The sequence below is a fragment of the Trachypithecus francoisi genome, unplaced genomic scaffold (assembly GCF_009764315.1).
Source record: "Trachypithecus francoisi isolate TF-2019V2 unplaced genomic scaffold, Tfra_2.0 Lachesis_group3, whole genome shotgun sequence".
NCBI lineage: Eukaryota > Metazoa > Chordata > Mammalia > Primates > Cercopithecidae > Trachypithecus > Trachypithecus francoisi.
The window spans coordinates 141,578,623-141,605,019 of NW_022681468.1; the positions used below are offsets into that span (position 1 = coordinate 141,578,623).

The following is a 26,397-nucleotide window of genomic DNA, read 5'->3' on the forward strand; positions in this document are numbered from 1 at the left end:
TGGCCTCTTTTAGTCACTGAAGCATCTGTATCAGGCATCGGAGCTGATTCAGTGCAAGCACCATTATGTTTTCTTAAGTAATGAGTGGATAATAATATTACCATGTTACATTTGTACAGCAATTCACAGTTGTAAAGAGTTTTCCATTAGCTCATCTGATGCTCACAATGCCGTTTTCAAAGTGGGTAAGAACTGATGTTTTCATCCCTGTTTTGTAGGTTAGGAAATCGGGTTCAGAAGTAGAATGGTCTATCCAAGGCCTTACACAGAGGCAGTGATGCATCATTCTGTCCCTGAAATTCATTTCTCAATTCGGAGTCAAGCAAGATGGAGTGCAGCTGTTTCTCTGCACGATGGTTCCTGCTTTTCTGGATTTTCATCAGATTCTTATTCTTTATTTTCAGATTACAGGACAGGCCCATGTTTTACTGTGATCAGCAACCAGATGTGCCAGGGACAACTCAGCGGGATTGTCTGCACAAAAACGCTCTGCTGTGCCACAGTCGGCCGAGCCTGGGGCCACCCCTGTGAGATGTGTCCTGCCCAGCCTCACCCCTGCCGCCGTGGCTTCATTCCAAATATCCGCACGGGAGCTTGTCAAGGTAAACCCGGGCTGATGGAATTATTAATGGATTAATCTTATTTGCTCTGGAGGGCCATTCTCCAATGAAGTTGAAGAGAATGGAAAAGTAGTGTCAGCTACATAACTTCACAATTTCGCTGACTGCATGATATCCAACTAAGGCATTAGGAACGTGGCTCTCGAGAGAGCAGCTGAAGTCTTACTGGATGTTTTCTTGCCAACCGTTCCCCCTTTCTGACCCCAGAGGTGTTTGCATGTACCTCTCACTCCAGGGGTGGTGTGATTCTGTTTACAGCAATGCTGTGCATTATGGCAATGCTGTCTAGAAACACAAAGCAAGGTTTGTGAACAAGGTAGTTTATGTTTTTCTTAATTTTTTTTCTTCATTTGAAACTGTTAGAGTTCCTCTCTCTCATGGGTTGTGCTTAATTGACCTGAAGAAAACTGTTTCTCTCGACATTTTGCATGCTACATTATGCATTTTTTTACAAGTCCGAAATAAATTAGGATTTGTTTCACAGTTTTAAATATCCCCAGATGTCGCCTGCTAGCTGCTTCTCCTGCCTCCTGTAGAAGCCCTTACTCTGTTTTTGGCTTTTACTCCTGTTCTTCCAGCTGTACAAATTCTTTTATTGTCTGGATGTCTGGCAGGAAACAGGAGGAAGTGAACAGAGGCAGCTCCACACTGAACTGATGGGATTGAAAACTCTCAGGCTATATCTGTTTCCTTTAGACTGCCTCAGGACTTTTTATAGCAAGTTGCAATATTTTCAGAAAATTCAGGATATGCTTTTCTGAGGCAAATAGATAATGCTTTGGCTTTGTTTTATATGTTAATTCTAAGAGTAATATGCACTAAAACAGAACTTGAGCTTAGTCACACAGTTTTGTGGGTCTCCATTACATTCCACTTCAATAAATTCCACTTCTGATATTGTCATTCCTGGCCTCCACCTCCCGTGTACAACATACAGCTCCTTTGGATGCCCTTAAATGTATCCCTCTGAATGTCAAGAGAAGAAATAAGTCATCTTGAAACTCTAGAATTATCAAGGGATGGATTGTAGTAGTTTATAAAATTAAAAGTTTAGGTTTTTATTGGTGCCTTCTTATTTTTCTCATTTTTAGAAAGTCCCAGTGAGTTTTGAAGAATTTGTTAGTCTTGGGATTATAAAGTTAGCTAATACCCATGAACTCATTGACAGTGACCAAAGAGCTAGACTTTTAAGTGCCTCAGCTGCCCATCAGTGAGCCATTGTCAAAGGTTGGGGTGCTAACGGAATTGGTGGGGGTGGGGTGGGGAGAATGAACTGCCTTCTCTTTAGCTTTGCTATTTGTTTCATAAATCTGGATCTTTCCAGCATTTGCTTCCTGTTTCTTCCTAACTCTGCTATTCAACGTCCAAGAAAAAAAAAAAAAAAAGGTTTTTTATAAGAAAAGTTTTGAAAACCCATTGAATCGCAATGGCAGTTATATTGCCAGTTTGAGAGTGAAATTCTTCATCTTTGGTGGTGATGGTGGTTGTTGCCGTTGTTGTTTCCAAGAGATACTGCCACCAAGTTGTGGCTCTCGCTCCTTGCTGGTGTTTCCAGTCGTTGGGTCAGACGTGAGGGGCCGTATACAGCCAGTGGAGAATTGCCTCGTCTGTATTTTCTGTTGGCCAAAAATCATGATCAACAAGACAGCTAGTTCGGCCCATATGTAAAAATCTTGATTTTCAAAAATATTTTTAAAAATACATTCAACATGTCAAGAGAATGGAAAATTCTGGTCTAAGACAAAACTGAAATTGGCTGGAAAACATAATCTAATGATTTTCCACATATAATCATTTGTTTGTGGGTTAAGACATTTCATTTAAAACAGTACGTGATACTTTTATAATAAACTATATTGTTTCTTTAATATCCCTTTTACTGCATGCCAACTTTTCTCAAGAACACAGGTTGAGATCTTATCAACAGCAATCCCTTTTTTACTTTACTCAATGAAAAGTGAAGCTAAAGAACGCATTAGGCTTCCAGGTTTCAAAAGGAATACACTAGACTGTTTACTTGGGGATTCTTTATTAAATCAGACTTGTCTCTGTTATGAACAAAGAGATGGAGAGAATGTACAGGTACTTTTATAAACTTTGTAACAGAATGTGGTGAGCATGAGATGATTAATTTTGCTCCTGGAAGGTTACTATTTGGGCTTACACATAAGAACCCAAGTTAGTCCTTAGGTGCTGGTTATACAGCAGTGAAGAAAATGGACAAAGTCCCTGCTTTCTGGAAGCTTATATTGAAGACAATAAATTTATTAAACAAAACAGACATGTATTAGGTCAGTGGGTGGTTAGTCCTGTGGAAAAAAAATAAACAGGGAAGGAAGGATGATTAGAGCCTGGAGCCAGGTGTTGCTGTTGGACTGTCAAGGGAAGGGCTCGTGGCTAAAGTTGCATTGGGGCAGAGACCTGGAGAACGAGAGACATTGTGGGCCATGCAGCTCTCTGGAGGAAGAATATTCCAGGCAGAGGGGCAGCCATTACAAAGCTCTGTGGCAGGTGGCATATTTGAGGAATCCAGTGTGGTGGGAGCGATAGGAGGGTGGAAAATGGGTAAAAGAGCAGAGGAATCATGTAGAACTTCCTAGGACGTAGTATGGACTTGCACGTTGAGCTGGGGAAAGACATGATCTCACTGACCTTTACAAAGGTGCCTTCTGGCAGCCACTCTGCCAGCAAGGTAAGTCAGCAGCTGAAACTGCACGCTCATCTAGCGATCCCTCTCACTTGTTGGCCTAATTTTCTGAGTTGTTTAATTTTTACTGTGCAGGGCATTTCTCCAGAATGTGAAGTGAACATTTCTTCCACTTCATTTGTGCAAAAACATTAGCTGTCTCGTGTAGTCTGAGTGACCTTCAATAAATTCCGTTTTAACTAAATCATTCAGTACAACTCTTAAAGATAGTTTCATTGTAGAAATGTATTGCATTTTGATTTGCAAGATTTTTTGAATAACTCTGATTATTACTACCAATCTGGAGATAAAAACGAGGCCGTGAATAATGGCCTTTTAAACATATCTTTCTACTTTGCTGCATATGTGATGAAACCCACAAAAGTTAGTACACTCTCCTCTACATTAGGAAACATGGAAGGTGGGGAAACAAAAAATGCTTGTGACTTCTTATGGAACATTATTAATCCAACGATGTGTTTTACATAATGCAGTTGTGAGAAATAGTTTCCCTAGTCATATTCCAAATATTGTGAGGGACAAATAACCACCGATATAAATATGGTAACATAATTGTGGACAAATTATCACATTGTATTCTGCAATGAATTTTATGTGAGTTTTTTTTTTCTCTCTGTCTTCTGCAATCTGACAGATGTGGACGAATGCCAGGCCATCCCCGGGCTCTGTCAGGGAGGAAATTGCATTAATACTGTTGGGTCTTTTGAGTGTAAATGCCCTGCTGGACACAAATTTAATGAAGTGTCACAAAAATGTGAAGGTAAGAAATCTTATGCTTTGCAGTTGTTGTGAGGGGTGTAGTGGGGGCAGGCAAAACTCAGCATTAGAAACAAGCTTGTTTGCAAATTATTCCTAAATCTTTCTGTCTTTGTTATCCCCGTGAATGTGTAAATGTAATATTTTTAACAGTAATAATATGCTTTTGTGCTATTGGACCAGAAAAACCCTGCAGCTTTTTCTACTTTTATAGACCCAAAACAAGAGGTCCATCTGAATCAAATTAAGTATTAAAAACATGAAATATTTTTGAACCAACGTTTGGTTTAAAATGTTCAAGACACATGTTTTTGCATAGTTCTAGAGTCATGAATTTAAATTTGGTCATTAGATATCATTCAGAATAATATATCTTCTGAAGTTTTTCGAGTTTAAAGATATGTTTGATTTTGTGTGTGGGGAGGCAGGATTGATCAATCAACCCTTATATTTATGCTCCTAGTATATGCTCATGATTTTCTTTTCTGGGGGATGATAATTGCCTATCAAATGAAAAGCTTTTAATGTTAGTCAAACAGAAGAGTAATTTGAGATAATTTTTATATTTGCGTTTAGTTTATAGATTGAACTTCTGCAAATATATATAGAGAAGATATGTTTATATTCACCACTACTGCTACTGCTATTTGCTGAAATGAGGCCTGACTTCCAGTTACAGTCATAATTTCTTCGTGAGAGGGGAGCATCTAGAAAATATGTAGGCAGCATTGGACTCTCGTTTCTTTGATGAGTACATGTGACTTACATATAGTAATGTCTGACAATAGTGTAACAGCATTCTCAGGGCTACATCTCTCATCAGGATCAGAAGAGAAAACTTTTTCTTTCATTCTCAACTCACCCCACCTTGAGGTTTCATTTAGATGGATGCATTTTTATTGAAAGCAGATGCTGTTGTATTTATGCCCCTAGACTCTAGCAGTGAGTACATTCTAAGTTATTTGTCTGGGCTGGATAATTAACCTTGTCGGTTGCCACTGTATATCAGACGCGCAAAAGACAGCTTTAAATTTAAGGTGCAATTCATAAATTACATGTAAGACATTTAATGTCTACTTGCCCTGAAACTGAAGAATCTAACTCTGATAGAACTATCTTTATGAGTTGGAGTTGTTTTTAGGTTATAAATCATCATTGAATTTATAATTGTTATTGCATTCTTGAACATGTTGTACATAGTTTTTCGGGGTAGTTGTGAAAAAATGGTTCTTTCTAAAAGCTTCTTAAAAAACATTTTAAGTTTCAGAGAACAATAAAGTTGACTCTCGATAGACCAATATATTTTAGAAGTTGTACGATAGATCTAAAGTTGAAGCCGAGAACATTGACACTGAAAGGGGCAAAGAACTCAGCTGGTTCCACACTCTACATTATATATTAAGGAATGGTGTCTTGGGTGTATTAAGTGCTCTGTCTGAGGCCATTCAGACAAGACTGCTCAAATTTACCTCTTTAATTCACACTCTGGTGCTTGCTGAGCCATATTACATTGTCTTCTTTCCTAGATGAAAGTTACTATTCTGGAATAGATTTTCAGGCCATATATATATATACACACACACACACACACACATGCACATATATACACACACATACACACATATATGACATTAACAAGCCATTAAAGTTGATCACATGCAAAACCCACATCAATGATAGGTTGTGTTTTACCTTTTAGGCTTTCTCAGTTTAATATATTCAGCTTCAGAATATATAATCAGTTTCAAGATTGAGGGGAATATAGTCCTTATGACTTGTCCAGTCTGTGTTTTGTTTTCTGAAATTATGATGGCTTCCAGCCTGAGCTAGAATTGATTTTGTCTCTTGCTTTTTACTCAGACAAGTCAATTAACAGTAATGGTCTATGGATGTGGACTAGACAGAAGATTCTAATTTAATGCTCAGACTGAAAGAAAAATCATTCGAATCTTTTTATTGATGCTAAGAAACCTATTATGGTGGTGTATCCAGTGGACCAAAAATTCAGTCTGAGTATTACTTAATCCTTTTCCACACACACAAAAATTTTCCAGCTACATGTGAAAGTCAGTGGCAAGATAAAAACAGACTAGTTTGACTAGATTTTTTTTTCTTTGCCATCTACTGTTACATTAAATTTAGATAATGTTTTTTTCCTTCTTTTCCTTCTAATATCAATGCAAAATTGATACTAGAAGAGAATGTCCTGTTAGTACTATACATTCTCTGGCCTGGAGACTGGTATGAGCAGGGTTGACTTGTCTTACTCTGGTGGGAAAGTAATCAGGAAGTCCCCTGAGAGCTCTTGGCAAGCTGGGTTCACTTCTTCCACGTCCTTGCTCCTTTCCAGTTACAGTGTCTCACTGTGGAAATGGCATAACTCTGGACATCAACTGGTGTCTCGATGGTCAGTAGAGGGAACCCAGGAAGTCTGGTCTGTAATCACTGAATGTGTACCCTGGCAAGATGATCAGTATAACCATGGGGTTCTGTGCCCTTGTGAAAATGTCCTGGTACCTTTGCCATTGCTTTGAGTGGCTTTTTAAAGTTATCTTCCTTTTGACTTGGAAGGGGGTGGAATTGAGTACTTTTTATAGAATTTTTTCGAGAAGAAAAACCAATTCCATCAAATTGACTTTAGCAAATTCACAAGATGCTAACCCTCACTCTCTCAGGCCTGAGAATGCCATTATTCGAGTTGCTTTCCATGAGATCTTCCTTTTGCAGAATTCTCACTTCCTTCCTAAAATGTCCCTCTTTCCAAAAACTAAAAAAAAAAAAAAAAAAGTTATGAAAAAGTGTTTTATAAATACATATAATTGGAGAACATTTTGAAATGTAAATTAACAAGCTAAAGGATTTAAATAACAATTATTAACTTTTCATACATTTAAGAAGGAAAAGATTGAGATTTATAGCTGTGATTTGAGAAAAAAGGAAACAGAGTTCATGCCCGCCTTCCTTTGTTGATCTTTCCGATGACTGTAGAGTATGCATGCTGAAAGAACACATGAACCTTTTTCTTTGGAAACCAAGTCCGTATTTGCATAGGTTACTATGAGAGGAAATTAAGAAATAAAGAGTGTAATTAAGGGATTAAGTTTTATTTCTGGAAGAAGTCTGTTGGATTCCTAATTAACCACTAGTATTTTGGGATTTAGATTATCGTCAGCCCAGCCTTTAGCAATTATAATAGCACTGCATGATGCACAGGACCTTTTTAAAAATGTAGCTTTTAAATCCATGCACTCTATAATATGTGAGCCAAAAACCTCAGGACTTCCCCTTTCCAAAATAATGGCGTATTTATCTCATGGCTACTTACTGTTAGAGGCTCTTATCCTCTCAGGAGCTAAGGAGAATTCCTGGGGTGGCTTAACCCAGTACCACAGATGGAGCTTCATCTTCTTCAGCTGGTTGCAGGCCCTAGACTTTTACTGTTCAAAGTAACTGGCTCTCTCTATACAATTAGTTGAAAAAAACATCTCTGTGGTGAAGGTGAAAGAGCCCTGGAAATAAGGCAGGCCTGGCCCCCATCCTTGATGCCCTCTGGTCAAATCCCTAATCCTTTGTGTGATCTTAGATAAGTCAATTACCATCTCTGAGTTACTTCAACTTTCAGATGAGGGGGTTGAACAAGATGCTATGTGGGGTTCTTTCCAGTTCCAGAATTCAGACTCCATTTTGAAGTTGTTACCAGACAGCGGATGCGGCATGAATAAAAGCTGGCGTACGTGGTGTGACTATAAAATAGTCAGCGTGACTGGAAGAGTCAGCTTGTTTACTTTTTAGTGATACATTTTACACTGGGTTGAGTTTGTACAATCAAAGTTAAGCTCACAGGCTCAGTGGCATTCATGATCATTAGTGTGTCACATGTTACTTTTAAACAGCTGCCATAGGTTTTAATTTTTTTCTCTCATTGTGTTAGTATCTAGGCAGTCAGGATCAGGTTAACTGTCAGGATCGGGTTTCTCTTGTCACGTCCACAATCTTGGATGGAGCTTCTCGATAGCCGAGTAATAGATGGTGATGCCCATCCCAGAACAGACACCAAGCTCCATCCATCTGCCCTCCACACTCTTTCCTCCTATTCTGCCAGAGGAGCCATAGGATAAAGGGGCCTAGGCATGGGAAGAATGCTCTGGGAGAACAGATGAGACTGGAGGATGAGAAGGAGCAAAAACAAAGGACAGGTGGCAAATAGGAAGGAAGAGATCTGCCATTTGTGTCTCTTCTTAAGGTCACAGCAAGAAGCCAGTGGGGTTGTGGACAGCTACCATGGGACAGCTACTCCCCAGCAGCTCTGCCTCCTTTGCTGCCTCAAGGAAGCAGGGAGAAGTGTCCAGAGCACGAAATAGCTCTTCCCAGCCAAGCCCCACTCCCCACCAGACCTCCCCACCTGGTTTACTTTCGTGGCTGGCATTTGACACAGCCTGATTTGTAGAAACTCTGAGAAAGTCACCATTCTCAAGTTCCCTCTTAACTTGGGATGCCTGAAATTCAGTTAAAAGGAGATGAACACCGAGTGGGAAGAACTTGGAGAAATAATAAATTCATATGAACGAGTTTCAGAGTGTGAGCGAATCCAATTCAAACACCTTATTCTGGCCTTTGCCATCAGGAATTTCCACCACAGCCTGGTAATAGATAGAACTCTTGCTTTTATTTGTTACGAAGCCATGCCACTGAGAAGCAAGATGGTTTAGGAAAGGGGGAAGGCACTAGACACCTGAAGGCAAAAGGGTGTGTCACTGAGAAGGGGACGTATTAGGGGGAATTTGAAGCCATTTAAGCTCCTTCAAATGTAATGATTTGGCCTAGTCCCATTTTACCTTAATCTATGTGAACTCAGGGAGGTGTGCAGTATGACATATTTCCTGACCTGCTGGCTTTCAAAGACATGTACCTAGGTGGAAATTCCCCACACGCACCCTAAAAACCCCTGCCAGTTGGAGACTTGGATTTAGCCTCACTTTATAAATGATGAGCCTCTCTGCTGTTGTTTCAGGTTTGATTCGTGTCAGTTTTCTGAAGGCCTCAGTGTAATGCAAGAGGTGTACCTGGGCAGCAGAGGTATAGAATCAGGCCCACAATCCTACCCGTATTGTAAGGATTAGATGATTGGGCACTCATCAAGCATTTTGACTCTGCCTAGCACTCAGCACCTGCAAACTCTCATCATTATTGTCATTGTTATTGTTATCTTCAATAAAGGGCTCAAATCTCACTCAGCCAGCATGGAAAAGATGATTCCCCCATTCTGCCAATGTTAATTCTATTTTTTAAATAAAATTTTCTGACATAGGCTGTCACTTAAACTTTTGGGATATTGATGTATGCTAAGCGGCCTTAATACGAATGGTAGCTGTCATTTATATTAATGGGCTGAGAAAAAATATAATACCACATTGTCTCCTCACGTGATCTTTGGCAGGTGTTGTAGGACTCAGATACTAACTTTTAGGGACACTTTGGAAAAGGTACATTCTTCTTCCTTGTAATTATACCTTCCTCTATCCTTAAATGAAGCTTTGAATCCTGTAGGCTCTTTAACATACTTGCCTTTTGTTTGTGTTAAGTAGAAGTGTGGCTGCCTTGAGATATTACATGGGTAACCCTAGGCTCTGTCTGCCCTTGGCAGTTTCTCTGCCTGCCCCTTTCACAGACTCTAGTGAAATTTGTATCTGTCAGAATAGAATATGCACCTTTACCGTTACATAATTTTGCAGTGACAGTGCTGTTTATGTTAGCATTGACTCTAATATAAGCAGTGAAATATTGTTTGGTTTAGCCTCTAGCCTAGCTTGGAAGAATGGTGATTTTGGTTTTAAAAAGGTTAAACTGCATGTAAACACTGTCATTGCTGCCTTTTTTACTAACAGGGTGAACCTGAGTCAGAAGATACTTGAATCTGGTTCACTTAGAACTCTATTTTGTTTTATAAATGAAGAGAGTACTTAGCCTACGGAATAAATGTTCTTATTGGGGGTCATAAGCCTTTCCCAGTTTTAATGGTGTCAGCCTGGCCATTGTAATACTGCCAGGAGGCCTGGGTCAAATGTCACCTCTCCCCAGGTCAGTGCAGAAAGCTCTACTGGTCTCAGAGAGGAGGCCAGGCAGATTCCGTGTGCCCTGAGTTTACTTCTAGCCTAAGAAGGAAGCTCTCATTTTTTTCCTGTTCTTCTGCTGGTGCCGTATCTGTTGACATTTGTCAGTGTGTGGGTCAGGCCATTGAAAATCTCTCCTTGAAGGAAATGGTCAAATTTGTCCTAAGGGAATTTTACTGCTTCCTTGATGGAGACCAGTGGTCTGAGGGCTAACCCCAGCTTTGGCCTCCGTTGCATTCAGGATGTTTATTAGAGGATGTCCTTGGGATCAACACCTGCAGAAGAGAAGGGGAAGAGGCAAGAGCGTGCAGAGAAGGCAAGCTAGGGTGCAGCCCATCAACAGCCTCCACCGGCCCCAGAAGGAATTGGGGAATTGCAGTGGCCGTCAGTGTTGTCTCCCATTGGGGCAGGATGCACCAGACTTTGATCCTCCTCCACAATTGCTTATTGGGTGTGGGGTGCCTGGGAAGGGTGTGACCTCGGGCAAGGGGGCTCTCTGTGACTCAGGCTATCTTGGAAGGGGCTGAGAGCCAAAGACCATCTGTTGACAGTATTCCCAGCCTCCTAGCCAGCAAGTCCCTCTTTGAAGGGGACCCGTTGGTTAGAGCACCCAGTCCAACACAGTTCATTCACCAACCACAGAAGACCATCATAATGGTAGTTTGGGTGCCACTGAGAACACCAAATTGGCCAAGTTGGGGTCAGCACTCAGACCACAAGATCTCTGTAGGATTTCAGTATCTGCATTGTGGAAAATAGATTGAAAAGCAATGCAAGAAGTGATACGGAATATAAAATAATTAGTCAGGGAGTTTAACTTAATGCCAAACATGGAAACAAAAGGAAAACAAAATTTTAAAATAAATGACATTTGTAACATTAGCATGCTGTAGTTACTTGGTGAAACAACAGTACACAGTTTTAGATTTTAAAGGGGGGTGATTTCATTTTGCCCTAATCTATTGAATTTGGTAAATCTTTTGGGTAAGTCTGTTGAGAGAAGCAGCATCTACCTTTGAATTGACTGTTCTCCATGCAGCTTTTACTTTTTAAAGGTGGCTGTTTCCAGGGACATGATTTGTCTAGTATTTACATCTCAATCCTTGTACTGATGAACGGTTTTATATTGTGTTCTACAAATGCCGAGACTGTTTTTTTATATTCCAGATATTGATGAATGCAGCACCATTCCTGGAATCTGTGATGGGGGCGAATGTACAAACACAGTCAGCAGTTACTTTTGCAAATGTCCTCCTGGTTTTTACACCTCTCCAGATGGTACCAGATGCATAGGTAGGTTTAATTACAAACAGCATGCATGGTTTGTGTAAGTCAGTTCCATAACAAACAACTTTCTAGACAAGCTTGTTAAGGGGCATATATAATTTATCAGTTGAGGTAAAATGTACATTTTTAGAAAAGTGTTAAACAGTTGACTGCCCTCTTAAAGAACAGAGGCACCTTGTGGTCTTTTTTGGAGATGTTTTGCCTCCCATAAAAGAGGGATGATCCAGGAGACCTTACAGATATCTTCAGTCTGTTAATTAATGTTGTAGTCATGCAGCATTTAACCTTGAAGCCATCCCAGGTGTCTCTCTCTTTTACCCCCACCTTCAGTCATTCCCCGGAATCTATGTTAATTTGGCCTGAAATTTTTTAATAATCTCTTAATTGGTCTCCCTGCTTCTTGGCTTCTCTACAATCCATTTTGTCAGATTTATCTTCCTAAAATAGTGCTTTGATTAAATAACACTCTTGCTCAAACCCTCAGCAGTTTTCCATTAGGACTTAGGAATCAGTGGTTTTCAGTCTGTCCAGTGGATCCTTCAGGTGTTTCAAAGCTCTCCAGGGCTGCAGGGATTGGGGAGAGCACAGAGAAAAGGGAGAGGGCTGAGTGGGAAGGGCTCTTGTCCCCCCCACACTCCCACACACATTGTAGGCATAGCAATTTCACTTTATCTGCTGTGTTAGGCTTCCATGTCAGGTATCAATTAAATAAGGGGTTCTATTGTTTAAAAATTAGATTTGGTTGGGCGCAGTGGCTCACACCTGTGATCCCAGCACTTTGGGAGGCCGAGGCGGGCAGATTGCCTGAGGTCAGGAGTTCAAGACCAGGCTGGCCAACATGGTGAAACCCTGTCTCTACTAAAAATACAAAAATTTGCCGGGCGTGGTGGCGGGCGCCTGTAATCCCAGCTACTCGGGAGGCTGAGGCAGGAGAATCGCTTGAAGCCGGGAGGTAGAGGTTGCGGTGAGCTGAGATCACGCCGCTGCACTCCAGCCTGGGCGATAGAACGAGACTTCGTCTGGAAAAAAAAAAAAAAATAGAGTTGACAGCTGCTGGATTTAACAATTGTTAAGACTTCTTTCAAAGTGCAGTGTTCTAGATTAAAATTCAAGTTCCAAAGTGCACAGTCTGATATTTAAGGACTTTAAGAGAGCCTCAACCTACATGAAGATTAAGATATATTTACATATCAGATGGTTCACATTTTAAAAGTTATTTTCTTTTTATCAAATATATCCATACTAACTTTTTACAAAGGAGGAAGGAAAGGGAACTAAGATCCCTGGATCACGGGGTATGAGGTGTTTTATGTAAATTATCTGACTTAATGTTCATTTCACAGCAGTAGATGGGAAGCAGCTGAGATTGAGAAAGGTTAGATAAATAATGGCCCAATAGTTTAAGTGGGTAGTGAGAGAGGGATCTGGGATTCCATCGTGACCTGAGTGCACAGCCCAGACTTCCCTCATTGCCTCCTACCCCTCAACTCTGGATGCACTTCACTCTTTCCTGCTAGATCCCTAGGAAGCCCCGTTTCTTCTTTGGTACTCTATTGTGCCCATAATTAGCAACTTGTCATACAAAATGATCCAAGTGACTTTTCTGACTTCCCCAGTGCTCCTGTTTCCCTCCATCGTAAGCAACAGAGACCCCCAAATTATCCCTAGTGATGAGAAAATACAAATAGCCCCTAACAGTATAAACAAATCCAAGGCTTGTTCGTAAGACAGTTGTTTGGAATTAGTAGGTCTCACCAATAGAAAACCCACTAGGTAGATAGTGGTGTGCAGTATCTTCCGTGCACATTTCTTCTAACTGTAAAATTCCACCTGGTACCTTCTGCCCCCACATTCTGAGACTCTCAGACTTCCCAGCCCCGAGCTCCCTTTGTGTTCTAAGCTCTCTTAGTATTATTTTATTTGTTGTTCTGTGATCTTCCTGTGGCATTTGTAGTACTGCCTGTAAGGTTGTCTTTTTATATTGTTGTGTTCTCTCTCTTTGACTCCTAGGAGTCATAAAGATGTCCTTTCCCTAGTTTGAGCCTCACCACTCCTAGCTCCTGGTTGTACACAACCATGTTGATGACAGAGTAGGAGAGGCCTGTTGACAGGGTAGGACGACCTTCAAACACCTATTTAATCCATAATATATTTGCTTTGATATAATGTGATTTCTGGGTCCTGAGAATAAGGAGCCAAGTGATTCAAAAGGGGAGAAAACAGTGAGATTTCCTCCTCCTTGCCAGGTGTCTTGGCCAGGGCAGATTTAAAATGGAAGGTGTTTGTGGTTCCTTCTGTGTCCCTTTATGTCCTCCAGATCCTGACATTCTTCTCCCCTTAGCTTGGCTCCTGAAGGTCTTCAGTTTAGTCTACAGCCACCCCTTACCCTCTGTACAAAGTGTCATATCACCACAATGGCTCCCCCGCAACTTGATGTGGCACTGCTGCCTAACGAAGTGAAAAACTTCAGGCTGGGGTGTCCTGGGGGTCAGGTACTCCAAATGGTTTCTGATTTTCAGTTTTTTACTTCCTTTACTTATTAGCCTGTAGGTTTTCATTAAAATTATAAGTTATATAAATGTGTGTTTTTAACAAAGGTACTTCTTCAGCAAAAAAAGAAATTAGAAAAATTATTTTTATATGTGCAGGTGCCATCTGTAAATCAGGGGCTGCCAGTAACCCAAACTTGATTTGTAATTTTTTTTACCCCCAGCATTCACCATTTTGCTCAAGAGTTTGTGACCCATTGATTTAACATATAAGTCAGCCAGATGGGCAATAACATGGTATCGTAGTTAATTTGCAAAATAATAGACATTAGCCCATTAAGCTTTTGTCATTGGCAACTGTAGGCCCTAGTTTTGCTCTGAAAGATAGCCCATGCTGAAAATTATATGTACAAATTCCATAATTTGGTCAAGTGTTTACACTGGGTTTTGACCACCGAATTCATTTGAAGCTGGGATATAAGCCAGTTTTGAATATCTCTTCCCATTCTCAACAGTCTTTGGTTTCCATGCCCCAAATATTTACTAATTCCCAAGTATATAAAGTATTAGTGGTTTTAAGGCATTGCAAATTAGAATGTAGGAAGTTCAATTTCTCTGCCCTCTTGAGGGGGGAGGTGCCACCTGAGGCTTCACAGAGAGCATACTTGTCTATACTCCCTCTCCAGCCGTTTATCCTGGACCGGGCTGGAATAAAACTTGTTCTGCCTCTTTGGTGAAACTATTAGTCTGACCAGAGGTACAGGAACTGGAACCACAAAAAAATTCTGGAAAGCACATTTATACTGGCTAGTGGTTTTAAGTACTTTTCGGAAATAATCTTGTATCCTTTAAAACTGACCCATAATTTTCTTTTATGGTTTGTCTAGGTTTGTTTTAGCCTTCTTCACTTGATGTTAATAATTTAAATGTTTCTAAATTAGCCTTGTTTTTATTTTATTTCATTTTATTAATTTATTGAAACCTCAAGACATGAGGGCTTTGTGTTCTTACGAATGATGTAGATGATAACAATTGCAGGTATGGCCCTCTTTGAGAAAACTTGAAATTTAACATTCAGACTTACAGGAAACCCAGGGATGGATTTTTGGCTGTGAAAGATCTTTGCTTTACAAAAGGATTTAACCTTTATATTCCTTTAAATCAGTGGTCCCCAACCTTTTTGGCACAAGGGACTGGTTTCGTGGAAGACAATTTTTCCATGGACTTGGAGGAGAGGATGGTTTCAGGATTATTCAAGCACGTTACATTTATTGTGCACTTTATTTCTATTATTATTAAATGGTAATATATAATGAAATAATTATACAACTCACCATAATGTAGAATCAAAGGGAGCCCTGAGCTTTCTTTTCCTACAATTAGATGGTCCCATCTGAGGGTGATGGGAGACAGTGACAGATCATCAGGCATTAGATTCTCGCTGGGAACATGCAACCTAGAACCCTCGCATGCGCAGTTCACAACAGGGTTCACCCTCCTATGAGAATCTACTGCTGCCACTGATCTGACAGAGGTGGAGCTCAGGCGGTAATGCCAGCAATGGGGAGTAGCTGTACATACAGATGAAGCTTCACTCATTCACCTGCCGCTCACCCCCTGCTGTGCAGCCCAGTTCCTCACACGCCACAGACTAGAACTGGGGATTGGGGCCCCTGAGAGTTGGAGACCCCTGCTTTAAATAACAAGCATATTGACAATATTATTTACTATTCAAAATTTAATTTTATATGATCTCTTTTTTTTTTTTTTTTGAGACGGAGTCTTGCTCTGTCGCCCAGTCTGGAGTGCAGTGGCCGGATCTCAGCTCACTGCAAGCTCCGCCTCCCGGGTTCACACCATTCTCCTGCCTCAGCCTCCCGAGTAGCTGGGACTACAGGCACCCGCCACCTCGCCCGGCTAGTTTTTTGTATTTTTAGTAGAGACGGGGTTTCACCGTGTTAGCCAGGATGGTCTCGATCTCCTGACCTCGTGATCCACCCGTCTCGGCCTCCCAAAGTGCTGGGATTACAGGCTTGAGCCACCACGCCCGGCCAATTTTATATGATCTCTATAGAGATACAGTTTACTTAAAGAGAGGTACACCCTCAGCACATGTCAGGCAGGTAAAAGTGTTTTGCATTTTGCTACCTGCCTTCACTGTTTCATGGTAGTATCTCAAAGGCATAGGGAGCCGTTAGGTTTTTCGTGTGTCACAAACTCTTTCAGTAACCCAGAGTTGCACTGCAGTGTGTCGGACGTAATGACAGTTAGACATGATGTAACCCAATAAAAGTGATATAGAAATGTGTCTTACCATGTTGCTTTGAGAAGACACTTTCTGCCAAAAACAATAACAAAATCCTTCTAGAGTTATTGTATCCTATAGGACTCAGAACTTGGAATCGTGTCATTTTGAAGTTATAAATAATTAGTACCTTATAAAATTTGTTAGGGCCCCAAGACAAAAGGAAATCTTGGCTAATAAGCATCGGATCTAAATGCAAAGTGGCTCATTCTTAAAAAAACAAAACAAAACAAAAAAAACTTATGCCTGACTCTCACAGTTACAGACTGAAAAATAAGAAAGATCTTTTAGAAATATAGACTGAATGTTGTTTTAAAATAGATTTACATAACTATTTTCCTTAAATGACTCGAATTAAGTAGTTTGAAACCAAGGAAAACTCAGTCTCTCTTCAGCATAGAGACATGTCTTTATAAATAATTAACTGTCACTGCTGGTGATTTTCTTAGTCTCTTTTCCTATGATACACATGGTTTTAATCATTCGTTCCCACCTTGGGTATGGAATGTGGGACTTCAGCCATGTGCACCAGCACACAGGGGCAAAAGGTGTGAGACCAGGGATTTCTGACTGAGCATTGTTCCTGTGCAGCGCTGGCAGCTTCCCTTCCAGGGGGCAAAGGTGTGAATTAATCCTGCCGTAGCTCAAGTGTGAAGTGTGGAGCTGCTGTGGCCGGGGAGTGTTGTTACAAGTCTCATCTCAGTGATGTGTGTGTGTATGTGTTTCTTTGTCCTCAGATGTTCGCCCAGGATACTGTTACACAGCTCTGACAAATGGGCGCTGCTCTAACCAGCTGCCACAGTCCATAACCAAAATGCAGTGCTGCTGTGATGCCGGCCGATGCTGGTCTCCAGGGGTCACTGTCGCCCCTGAGATGTGTCCCATCAGAGCAACCGGTAAGAGCCCTTCCTGTTATCTGCAGAATATCCTCACGAGCCCAATGACAATGTGCATGATGCATACGTAGTGGAAACCTGGGTAAATGAATAGACTCCAGAAAATACAAGAGATGACATCCAGGGAAATCTCCCCACATAATGCAGAGGGAAAAAACAGAGGTCTGTACACAGAGTACTGTTTTCAGGTACTGCTTTTGACTTAGCTGGCTTATTATTACTTAACAGAAACCTTTTGGGGAAGTACTTATTCTCATTTTAGTACTTACTGACTCTCACGTAGTACTCAAAAGCTCAGTAGGGTAAAACTCAGCTCTCAGAATTTTTCAGGTAAGTTGTTCAGGAGACACATTTCCTTTTTCCTAACATTGGACTCTTTCCTTCCTGCTAAGTCCTGCTTATTTTTTTTTTTTTCTTCGCAGTATCTCTTTTTTTTTTTTTTTTTGAGGCGGAGTCTCGCTCTGTCGCCCGGGCTGGAGTGCAGTGGCCGGATCTCAGCTCACTGCAAGCTCCGCCTCCCGGGTTTACGCCATTCTCCTGCCTCAGCCTCCCGAGTAGCTGGGACTACAGGCGCCCGCCACCTCGCCCGGCTAGTTTTTGTATTTTTAGTAGAGACGGGGTTTCACTGTGTTAGCCAGGATGGTCTCGATCTCCTGACCTCGTGATCTCTTTTATCTGTCCATTTCTTTGTTTCCATTAGAAGCATATTTTCTCTAGTCTGGACTGTTCCAGCAGCCTCCTAACTAGTCTCTGAAATCCACCGTTGCCATGTATCTTTCCCAAAGTATGAGTCAGTGAAGTTCAGTTTAAAAAATTGTGTCTAGGGGGAAAAAGGAGACACCTTTCGACTAATTGAGCATATTTCAAAACCCCATGTTGTACACAATGAATGCATACAATTTTTATTTGTTAGTTAAAAAATACATAACTAAACAAATATATAAATACAGCACACTTTCGTTATTCCAGAAAGATGTCCAAAAATATTTCTCCAGGATGAACTCAGGCAATATTTAGTGGCCAATTCACTCCATTTCTTGCAAAGAACATTTGCTACTTAGCACAACATTGAGTCCCCAGATCTGATCCCAGTTCATCTTTTAATTCTTGTTCTTTATAGTAGTTTAAATTATATGATTGAGTTTTCATTGCACCCAATCTGAGCATTTCTAAATTCAAGTTGACTTTTTTTCTAAAACTTCTTGCCAGTTCAGGCTCTTTCTCCCTACTCCTGCCATCCTTGCCTGTTATATATCCTCTAGTCTTGTTAAAGATCTGCTCAAACATGACCTAATCCATGAATGTCCCGAGGTAGCCGCAGCTGGAAGTGCTCACTTCTTCCTCGTGCTCCTGTGGTTCTGGCTGGTAGTATGACTGTGGCATGAGTCCTATATGTGTGTTCACACATTGCTCTTTTACTGGTTGATCAATCTCATTAGGAAATTTCATTCATTATTGTAGCCTCATATTTCTCATGCTTTTTACACTTCCACAATATTTAGCAAAATCTTGCTATAGGAGGCATTCAAATAGAGCAACTTATTAGGCAACATCTTTCCCACCAGTTGAGCATATTTCAAAACATCACGTTGTGCACAATGAATATATATGATTTTTACTTGTCAATTCAAAATAATAATACATAAATAAACAGATGCATAGATAAACTTTACCTTCTTTAGTCCAGTAGGGAACCATTTAGTGGATCACTGTTTAGAAGCACATGACTTACTTCTAAGACATGGCTTAGGTACCAGGACAATGGCTTTTAAAATGCATATGTTAACTTAGGAAATCAGCAGCTTTGATGTGGATTCCTTCCTGTGTTAAGGCTTTGAATAGAGAAGAGGACTAGAGCAGATTTAGGTGCCTGCAGGAAGACCTACTTTGGGACAGTTGGAGAAGACGACCAGGTTCCTGTGTGTGGCTTTACAGGGAGCTGTTCTCCCAGGTATACCACTGAGAGATGCACAGCCCTGAGAGGCATTGGGCAAAACAGATTTATAGAGCAAAATAATTTGCAGGTAGGTTTTTGTTTGTCCAAATGTTCCAGTACCAGTGCTAGAGATCTGGGCTCTTACAGAGAGTGATGCAGGAAGGATTTTAGATTGGCCAGCTTTTTACTCTTTAAAAAATAAGTCAGCATCGTCTTGGGTTAAGTGGAGATAGGAAAGATGGACATCAGCTGAACAAAATTAGCCCTATGTTGCTGATCCTGAATGTAAAGGGGCAATGAGAAGATTACTAATCTGTAAAAAATAGGAAGAAATATAGGATTCCGTCTGATACACTTTCCTAGAGAAGTTAAGATGAATTTAATGGCATTCTTAAAGTAAAATACCCACCTAATTAGCACAAAGGCAGATAAGCTATTTCTTTTATATAAATTCAAAAAGTCTTAAAAAGAAAGACTGAATTGGTACCTACAAATGCTTGGAAGCAAAGTGAGTTCCATAATATAATTGTCATTCAATTAAATCCAACACATAGTTAATGAATTCCTGTTATGTGCAATTTGCAGGGCAAGGCTGAGAGTGGGAATTAGTCATGAGTTAGAGATGATCCCTGACTTCGAAGACTACACAGTCTTAGTGATGGGAATTTGGTGAGAGCAGGTTCCCAGGGAATGATGGATATGGCACATACAGATGATCAGTCTATAGGAAGAGTCATTGTTGGTTGACAAGCAGGATTGTGACATCCTGAGTCAGGGAAGCGTGAACAACGTAGAATTCCTTTACAAATACATTCAAGTATGTCAGTATCTCTGTGACTTGAAATTCCAGTTAAATCATAATTAAAATGCTGTAAGAGAATTCTCTGAAAACATAAACTTGACCTGAGCTGGAAATGTCAAATATGAATGAAGAAATTTTAGAAACGGACCAGAAAGTACCGTTCATAGAAACCAGGCATATTTAACCTCATGTAAATTGGCAGAATGTCCTATGGGGTTGAAATATGAATGCCTTTCAGTAAGACATGTTACTATCTGAAAATAAGTTAAACTGTAGTCTGTAAGGAAAAGAAAAATCTTAGTCTAATTTCTATTAATGACTAAAACTAGCATAGAAGGTATCCATGAGAAAATCACTGTACAACTGTGAAAATAAAATTACCAACATCCTAGCAAGAGAGGAAAAAAATGAAATTTAAAAGTCACATAGGCTACCTACAGAAGGCAACTGTGATAAAACATGGCTATTTGTAGGCAACATGAAAATGAATAAAATAAATACATCCTTGGAAACCTGGATACTGCTTAAAAACACCTTTTTGGAAGCCCAGAACAAATGTGTCAAAACCTAAAGATGGTTTATTTGATAAAGACCTGACGCTGTGAAAAATAGTAATCATCCTGAAAATGCAGAATCATAGGGAAGCAGATGATGAAGTCAGGATGTCCTCATTCAGAGGATCACTATACAGCATTAATACCAGACCCACCACCCCTTGGTATTTCTCCTCCCCTTATGGGCCACTTCTCCATTGATAATGTTTCTTTTGTGAATTAGTATTCTTCAGGGTTCTGTCCTTGTACTCCCTTCTCTTCCCCTTCCACACCACTCTTACATGAGCTCATCCATCCCCATGGCTTTGAATATCACCTGTCTGTACTGATGACTCTGAAACTCACATCTAGCCTTGATTCCTCTAAGCTTCACACTGTCTTTTACAACTGCGAAGTGATAGCGCCACTTGGATGTCTGACATCTCAAAATGGAACTTGGCTTCTACCCACCAAATCTGCTACCACCATGGTTTTTCCCATCCAGGGAAGGGCACCAACATTCACCCAATTGCTCAACCAGAAAACTAGGAGTCATTCTTGACTTCTTGTCTCCTGAGCTCTGACACTTATTACTTCACTGGGCACTATACATTTATCTCTAAAATGTGCTTCAGATTTGTCCACTTCTGTCCTATTCAATCACTGCCTGCCCCATCCAGACATCATCATCTCCCCCTTGGTCTTCTGCGACAGCCTTGCCTCCCCGCAGTAATGTTCTTCATATGTTGTAATTGTAAGCATGATCTTCTGAAAATGGTCATCTGATCATGTCCCGCCCCGTTGAAGATACCCAGTGGTTTTACACTGTGCATAAAATAAAATCCAAACTTTTTAATGTATTCTGTGGAGCCCGGTGGGATCCACAGGTGGGACTGGATGGAGAAAGTAATACTTTATGTTTTCCACGAGGTGAATGTTGATACAAATAAAAACTCCGAGGTTTTGGGAGGAACATGGCTTTGGTTTTGAAATATTGTTCCAGAGTGGTTGCTGCTGCAGGTATTAAAAATGGAAATCCAGTCAGTTGCTCCTTTTTGTTTTCTCCAATGGACCTGTGAGTTTTGAGGATCAATTTTATTCAAAAATATATTTAAAAAAATAAGGATGACTTCTGCGGGCCTATGATCATAAGCTACAGCTCAGCTGTTGTGTTTTGTTTTGTTGTGTTTTTCTAGAGGATTTCAACAAGCTGTGCTCTGTTCCTATGGTAATTCCTGGGAGACCAGAATATCCTCCCCCACCCCTTGGCCCCATTCCTCCAGTTCTCCCTGTTCCTCCTGGCTTTCCTCCTGGACCTCAAATTCCGGTCCCTCGACCACCAGTGGAATATCCATATCCATCTCGGGAACCACCAAGTAAGAATTCAAAAATCATCTAGTTATTTTTCTTGCATTGTTCAAGTTAACATTTTCTATTGTTTATTTATGCTGCTTTAGTCATTAAATAAGTTTATAAATTGTTATATTAATTTTTGGTTTGCATATGTTATCTGTATCTATATCATCTATATATCTCAATTTTCCTATTGCATAGAGAAAAACGGGAGGCTTCCTCTTCTCCAGAGATTAATGTCCTTTTGTTATTGATGTGTTCAGGCAACTATGGGAGAGTTACGGGCGATAGTTAAATCTGATTCACAGAAAGGATTAATAGAGGAGATATAAAATTATACTTTAGATTATAGCGCTTGCAAGGCAGTTTTATAAGTAGTTCAATACCAATCTCTCTCTGCCTTTGTTATTTCTGCAAACTAGAGGTTTGAGAGTGAGGTGGTGAAGAGGGCAGGGAAAAGCAGGCTGCAGCTGGGTTGCTAGCTCCCCTATGCATACGTAGTGCAATGTGATCTCTGTTGGCAGGGTGGAAATATGCTCTGTTGTCACTAGACGACCTTTGCCCAAAGAGTGTCCTCTTTCCTTTCTGATTCAACATCTTGTTCATTATTGTCAGATTAAGTACTGATGAAAGGTACCATAGTTAAAATAATTTTAATGGGGCTTAATGTTCTTCTAGGGGTGCTGCCAGTCAATGTCACTGATTACTGCCAGTTGGTCCGGTATCTCTGTCAGAATGGACGCTGCATTCCAACTCCTGGGAGTTACCGGTGTGAGTGCAACAAAGGGTTCCAGCTGGACCTTCGTGGGGAGTGTATTGGTACGTGATCCATCCTAGGTTGGCACCACGGGTCTGTTGCAATTCTGTTCCTTGACTCTATTGGTTTTCCATTGCTGCTGTAACAAATTACCCCAAACTTGATGGCTTAATACAATACAAATTTATATTATCTTTCAGCTCTGTAGGGTAGTAGCCCAACACAAGTCTCACTGGGCTAACATCCAGGTGTTGGGAGGGCTGTGTGCCTTTTGGAGGCTCTTGGGAGGAATCCATCTCCTTGCCTTTTGCAGCCACTACCAGCTGCCTGTGTCCTTAGCTCATGGCCCCTTCCTCCATCTTCAAAGCCAGGAGCATTGCATCTTCAAATCTCTCCGTCCCTCTCTCTCTCTCTCTCTCTCTCTCTCTCTCTCTCTCTCTCTGACTCTCTCTTGCAATTCCCTCTTCCACATTTAAGGATATTTGTAACTGCATTTGGCCACCTGTATAATCCAGGAGACCCTCTCCATCTCAAGATCACTGATTACCAACCTTAATTCCATCTACAACTTTAATTCCCCTTTGCTAGCTATATAACATATCCATAGGTTCTGGGAATTAGGGCATGAGCATATTTGGGAGGTCATTATTCTGCCTATTAAAGTTACTTTTAACTTTCATTGTAAAAGATATTCAATTCGTTTCTGGTAACTCCAATTTAAGACAACCTACCAAAAGCCTAACCATTAAAAGAAAGCATTAGAAATATGCCCTAATTGTGGAATTTTGCACATTATACTAGTCTAAATGTGTAGCTTACCAACTCTCTTAGACTAATTACTTTAAATGGAAGAAAGAAATTTTAAATTGCTGATGAGGCATTTAAGCTGGTGAAGGGAGAAAATGTAATACAGGAGTAATCAATTTGTTGGATTGGATAAGAACACTCAGTTCCTATCAACTTGTTTTTAAAATAAGCTCACCTCTTAGTTCTGTTATGAATTCTAATTTTATAATTGTAAATTTATGATTGGTCAGAAATGATGAGTTCTTACTTTCCCAAACTATTTAATTTCCTGGTGATGTGAACACCCCTTCTAGAGGTCATCCAGATCTGAGTAGAAGTGGAAACATTTAACTCAGGGTTGGGGAATGTGAGGTCAGATCTGTATCTGCCACTAAGAATCATATGGACAACTGGGTTATCTTCGCTAAATTTTAGCTTCCTCCTGTTTACAAGTAGGGTCATATAAACCAGTTTATCTCTAAATGTACTGATAATTCTAAGTGACTTTAAAACTAGTGTGAGCTTGTGTATTGAACACATCTGGGGATGGAGTCGACTCTATGGTGATTGAGAACTGCCCTTTAAACAACAGTTGCTTCATGTTTTGTTCTAACATTTTAGTGGAACTCAGCAGGGAATGCTTGGATATGGTTAGACTTTCTTTTCATTGGAAAAAATAGAGCTTCAAGAGATACTTGGAATCCTATCCAGAAGCCACTTCTGAAATGTTAGTCTGTTTGGTTCTCTTCGATCAGACTTAAGGAAGAGAAAATGTTTATTAGATCAGATTGTTGAGCTGCTACTTGTTTGGAATTTTTCTCCGCAAAATGACACATGAAAATAATACACTTTAACTGCTCAACCAGTCTTCGAATGGCTAATGACATATTGTAGTGGAAAGAAAAAAGATCCTTTTATTATGTTATTTATCTCTCAAAAGGAAAATGTTTTATATGTATAAAAGGAACCAAGAACATCTTAGAATTATGAGGTATTGCTATCTAATTTTGCACTAAAATACGTTGTGCTTTGCAGATGTTGATGAATGTGAGAAAAACCCCTGTGCTGGTGGTGAGTGTATTAACAACCAGGGTTCGTACACTTGTCAGTGCCGAGCTGGATATCAGAGCACACTCACACGGACAGAATGCCGAGGTATGGTCCTGGCGTGGAATGTATGCTAACTGGGGGTTGACTTCAGACAAGTTCCATGGAGTTTAAATAACCCATGCCGGAAGAGACTAATATAGTTCCATGGCTTTTTTGAACTTGGTTCCACCTACTGTCATTCTGAAAGACAGTGTCATAAAATCTGGCAAGCATTGAAGTTATTTTATAAGATGCATCTATGCCTGCAGGAAAAATCTTATTTTCAGTACTGTTGTCTCGTCACTATTATTGCCTCTTAAGTTTTCATCTGAGAAGTAGAGAGTGGGATTGTCCTTTGTGACACAGCAACTGAGGAAAATTTCAGTTGAAATTATGTGCGATTAATTTCTTAATGGAAAGTTCTAAAAGATAAGGATGTTGCTCTAAGCCCTTGCTGCTTTTTAGTGTGGTCAGCAGCAGCATCACCTAGAACTGCTTGGAAAGGCAGGATCTCAGGTTCCACCACAGATACACTGTTGCAGACTCTGTATTTTAACAAGATCCCCCAGCGATCTGTATGTACATTGAAGTTTGAGAAGCACTGCTATAAATGTCCCTCATAAAAAATTTCCCATCAGACTTATTAACTAATTTATTAAGCCATCCAGTATGCCTTTTATTAAATGACTTTAATGTACTAAGTTTCTAAAACAGAAATAAATAACAATCACTGTCAGGGAGCCCAAACATCTATCTCCATCTCTGTCTCTAAATTGAGCACAAAATGAACTGTATCATTAATCAGTCAAGACAGAAAAAAACAGGCAAATGCTCTGTTAAAGTTAAATAAAAGGGGCCATCAATGATAGACTGGATAAAGAAAATGTGGTACATTTACACCATGGAATATTATGCAGCCATAAAAAAGAATGAGATCATGTCCTTTGCAGGGACATGGATGGAGCTGGAAGTCATCATACTTAGTAAACTAACATGGGAACAGAAAACCAAATACCACATGTTCTCACTTTTAAGTGGGAGCTAAATGATGACACATGGACACATAGAAGGGACCAACACACACCGAAGCCTATTGGAGGGTGGAGGGTTGGAGAAGGGAGAGGATCAGAGAAAATAACCAATAGGTAGTAGGCTTAATTAAACCTGGGTAATGAAATAATCTGTCCAACAAACCCCCATGACAGAAGTTTACCGATTTAACAAACCTGCACGTGTATCCCTGAACTTAAAAGTTTTTTAAAGTTAAATAAAAGATAGCGAGGTTTATATCACTTTAGAAAATTGGTAGCCATTGACAAGAGTTAATCTTATTTGCCTCTTTTAGCAAAAGCTCTTCATGAGTTGAAGACCTATAGAAGTTTTAATTTTTATCAGTGAACTGGTTTCAAAATTTTGAATTTGGTTCTCACGTACAGATTTCTTGCCATCAGTGTATTTTAGTGCACTACATGTAAATGACCATTTTAAGCAGAAAAACTGGAATAAGGCCTTTGAACTTGCTAACATTTCTATTAATTAAATATAAATATGGATAGGTTGAACACTTAAGTGAGTTGAAAACTTTCTTAATATTATGACTATTGTTTAAAATAATTAACATGTACAAATAGCGTACTAGGCATTTTGCAGTAGTAGAAAATAAAATGAAATCAATGTCCAGAGACTGCACTGTTAAATAAGCCAAGAGAAGTGGTTATTGAGAGCACTCAGCTGGGGCAAGGGCCAGCCAGTATAAACGCATGTATGTGGTTGTTATCAATCTGAGACTTAGTATTGGAGACTGAGGATGACCGGAATACTTCAAGCACTGACTTCTTTAAGAGCTAGCGCTAAGGTTATCCTGAAAATAAGAAGTTGAGAATGTGTTCACATGATTTTGTGGATGAAAGTTGCCACAGAATGGTCCAAAAGGCTGTGCACATAGCTGGGAAGTATGTGAGGGGCCGAACA

At 40.1% G+C, this 26,397-nt stretch overlaps 1 protein-coding gene across 2 annotated transcripts in view; it reads left to right on the forward strand.

Annotated features, from left to right (window-relative positions):
* Nucleotides 1-26,397, forward strand: part of FBN1 (fibrillin 1) — a 249,205-nt gene that overhangs the window by 115,347 nt on the left and 107,461 nt on the right. For both annotated transcript variants that reach the window (XM_033190199.1, XM_033190198.1), the window contains exons 7-13: nucleotides 405-602; nucleotides 3,962-4,087; nucleotides 11,361-11,486; nucleotides 17,012-17,170; nucleotides 21,638-21,817; nucleotides 22,473-22,613; nucleotides 24,373-24,492. In XM_033190199.1, coding sequence (XP_033046090.1) covers nucleotides 405-602; nucleotides 3,962-4,087; nucleotides 11,361-11,486; nucleotides 17,012-17,170; nucleotides 21,638-21,817; nucleotides 22,473-22,613; nucleotides 24,373-24,492 — 1,050 coding nt within the window. The remainder of the gene's footprint in view (nucleotides 1-404; nucleotides 603-3,961; nucleotides 4,088-11,360; nucleotides 11,487-17,011; nucleotides 17,171-21,637; nucleotides 21,818-22,472; nucleotides 22,614-24,372; nucleotides 24,493-26,397) is intronic.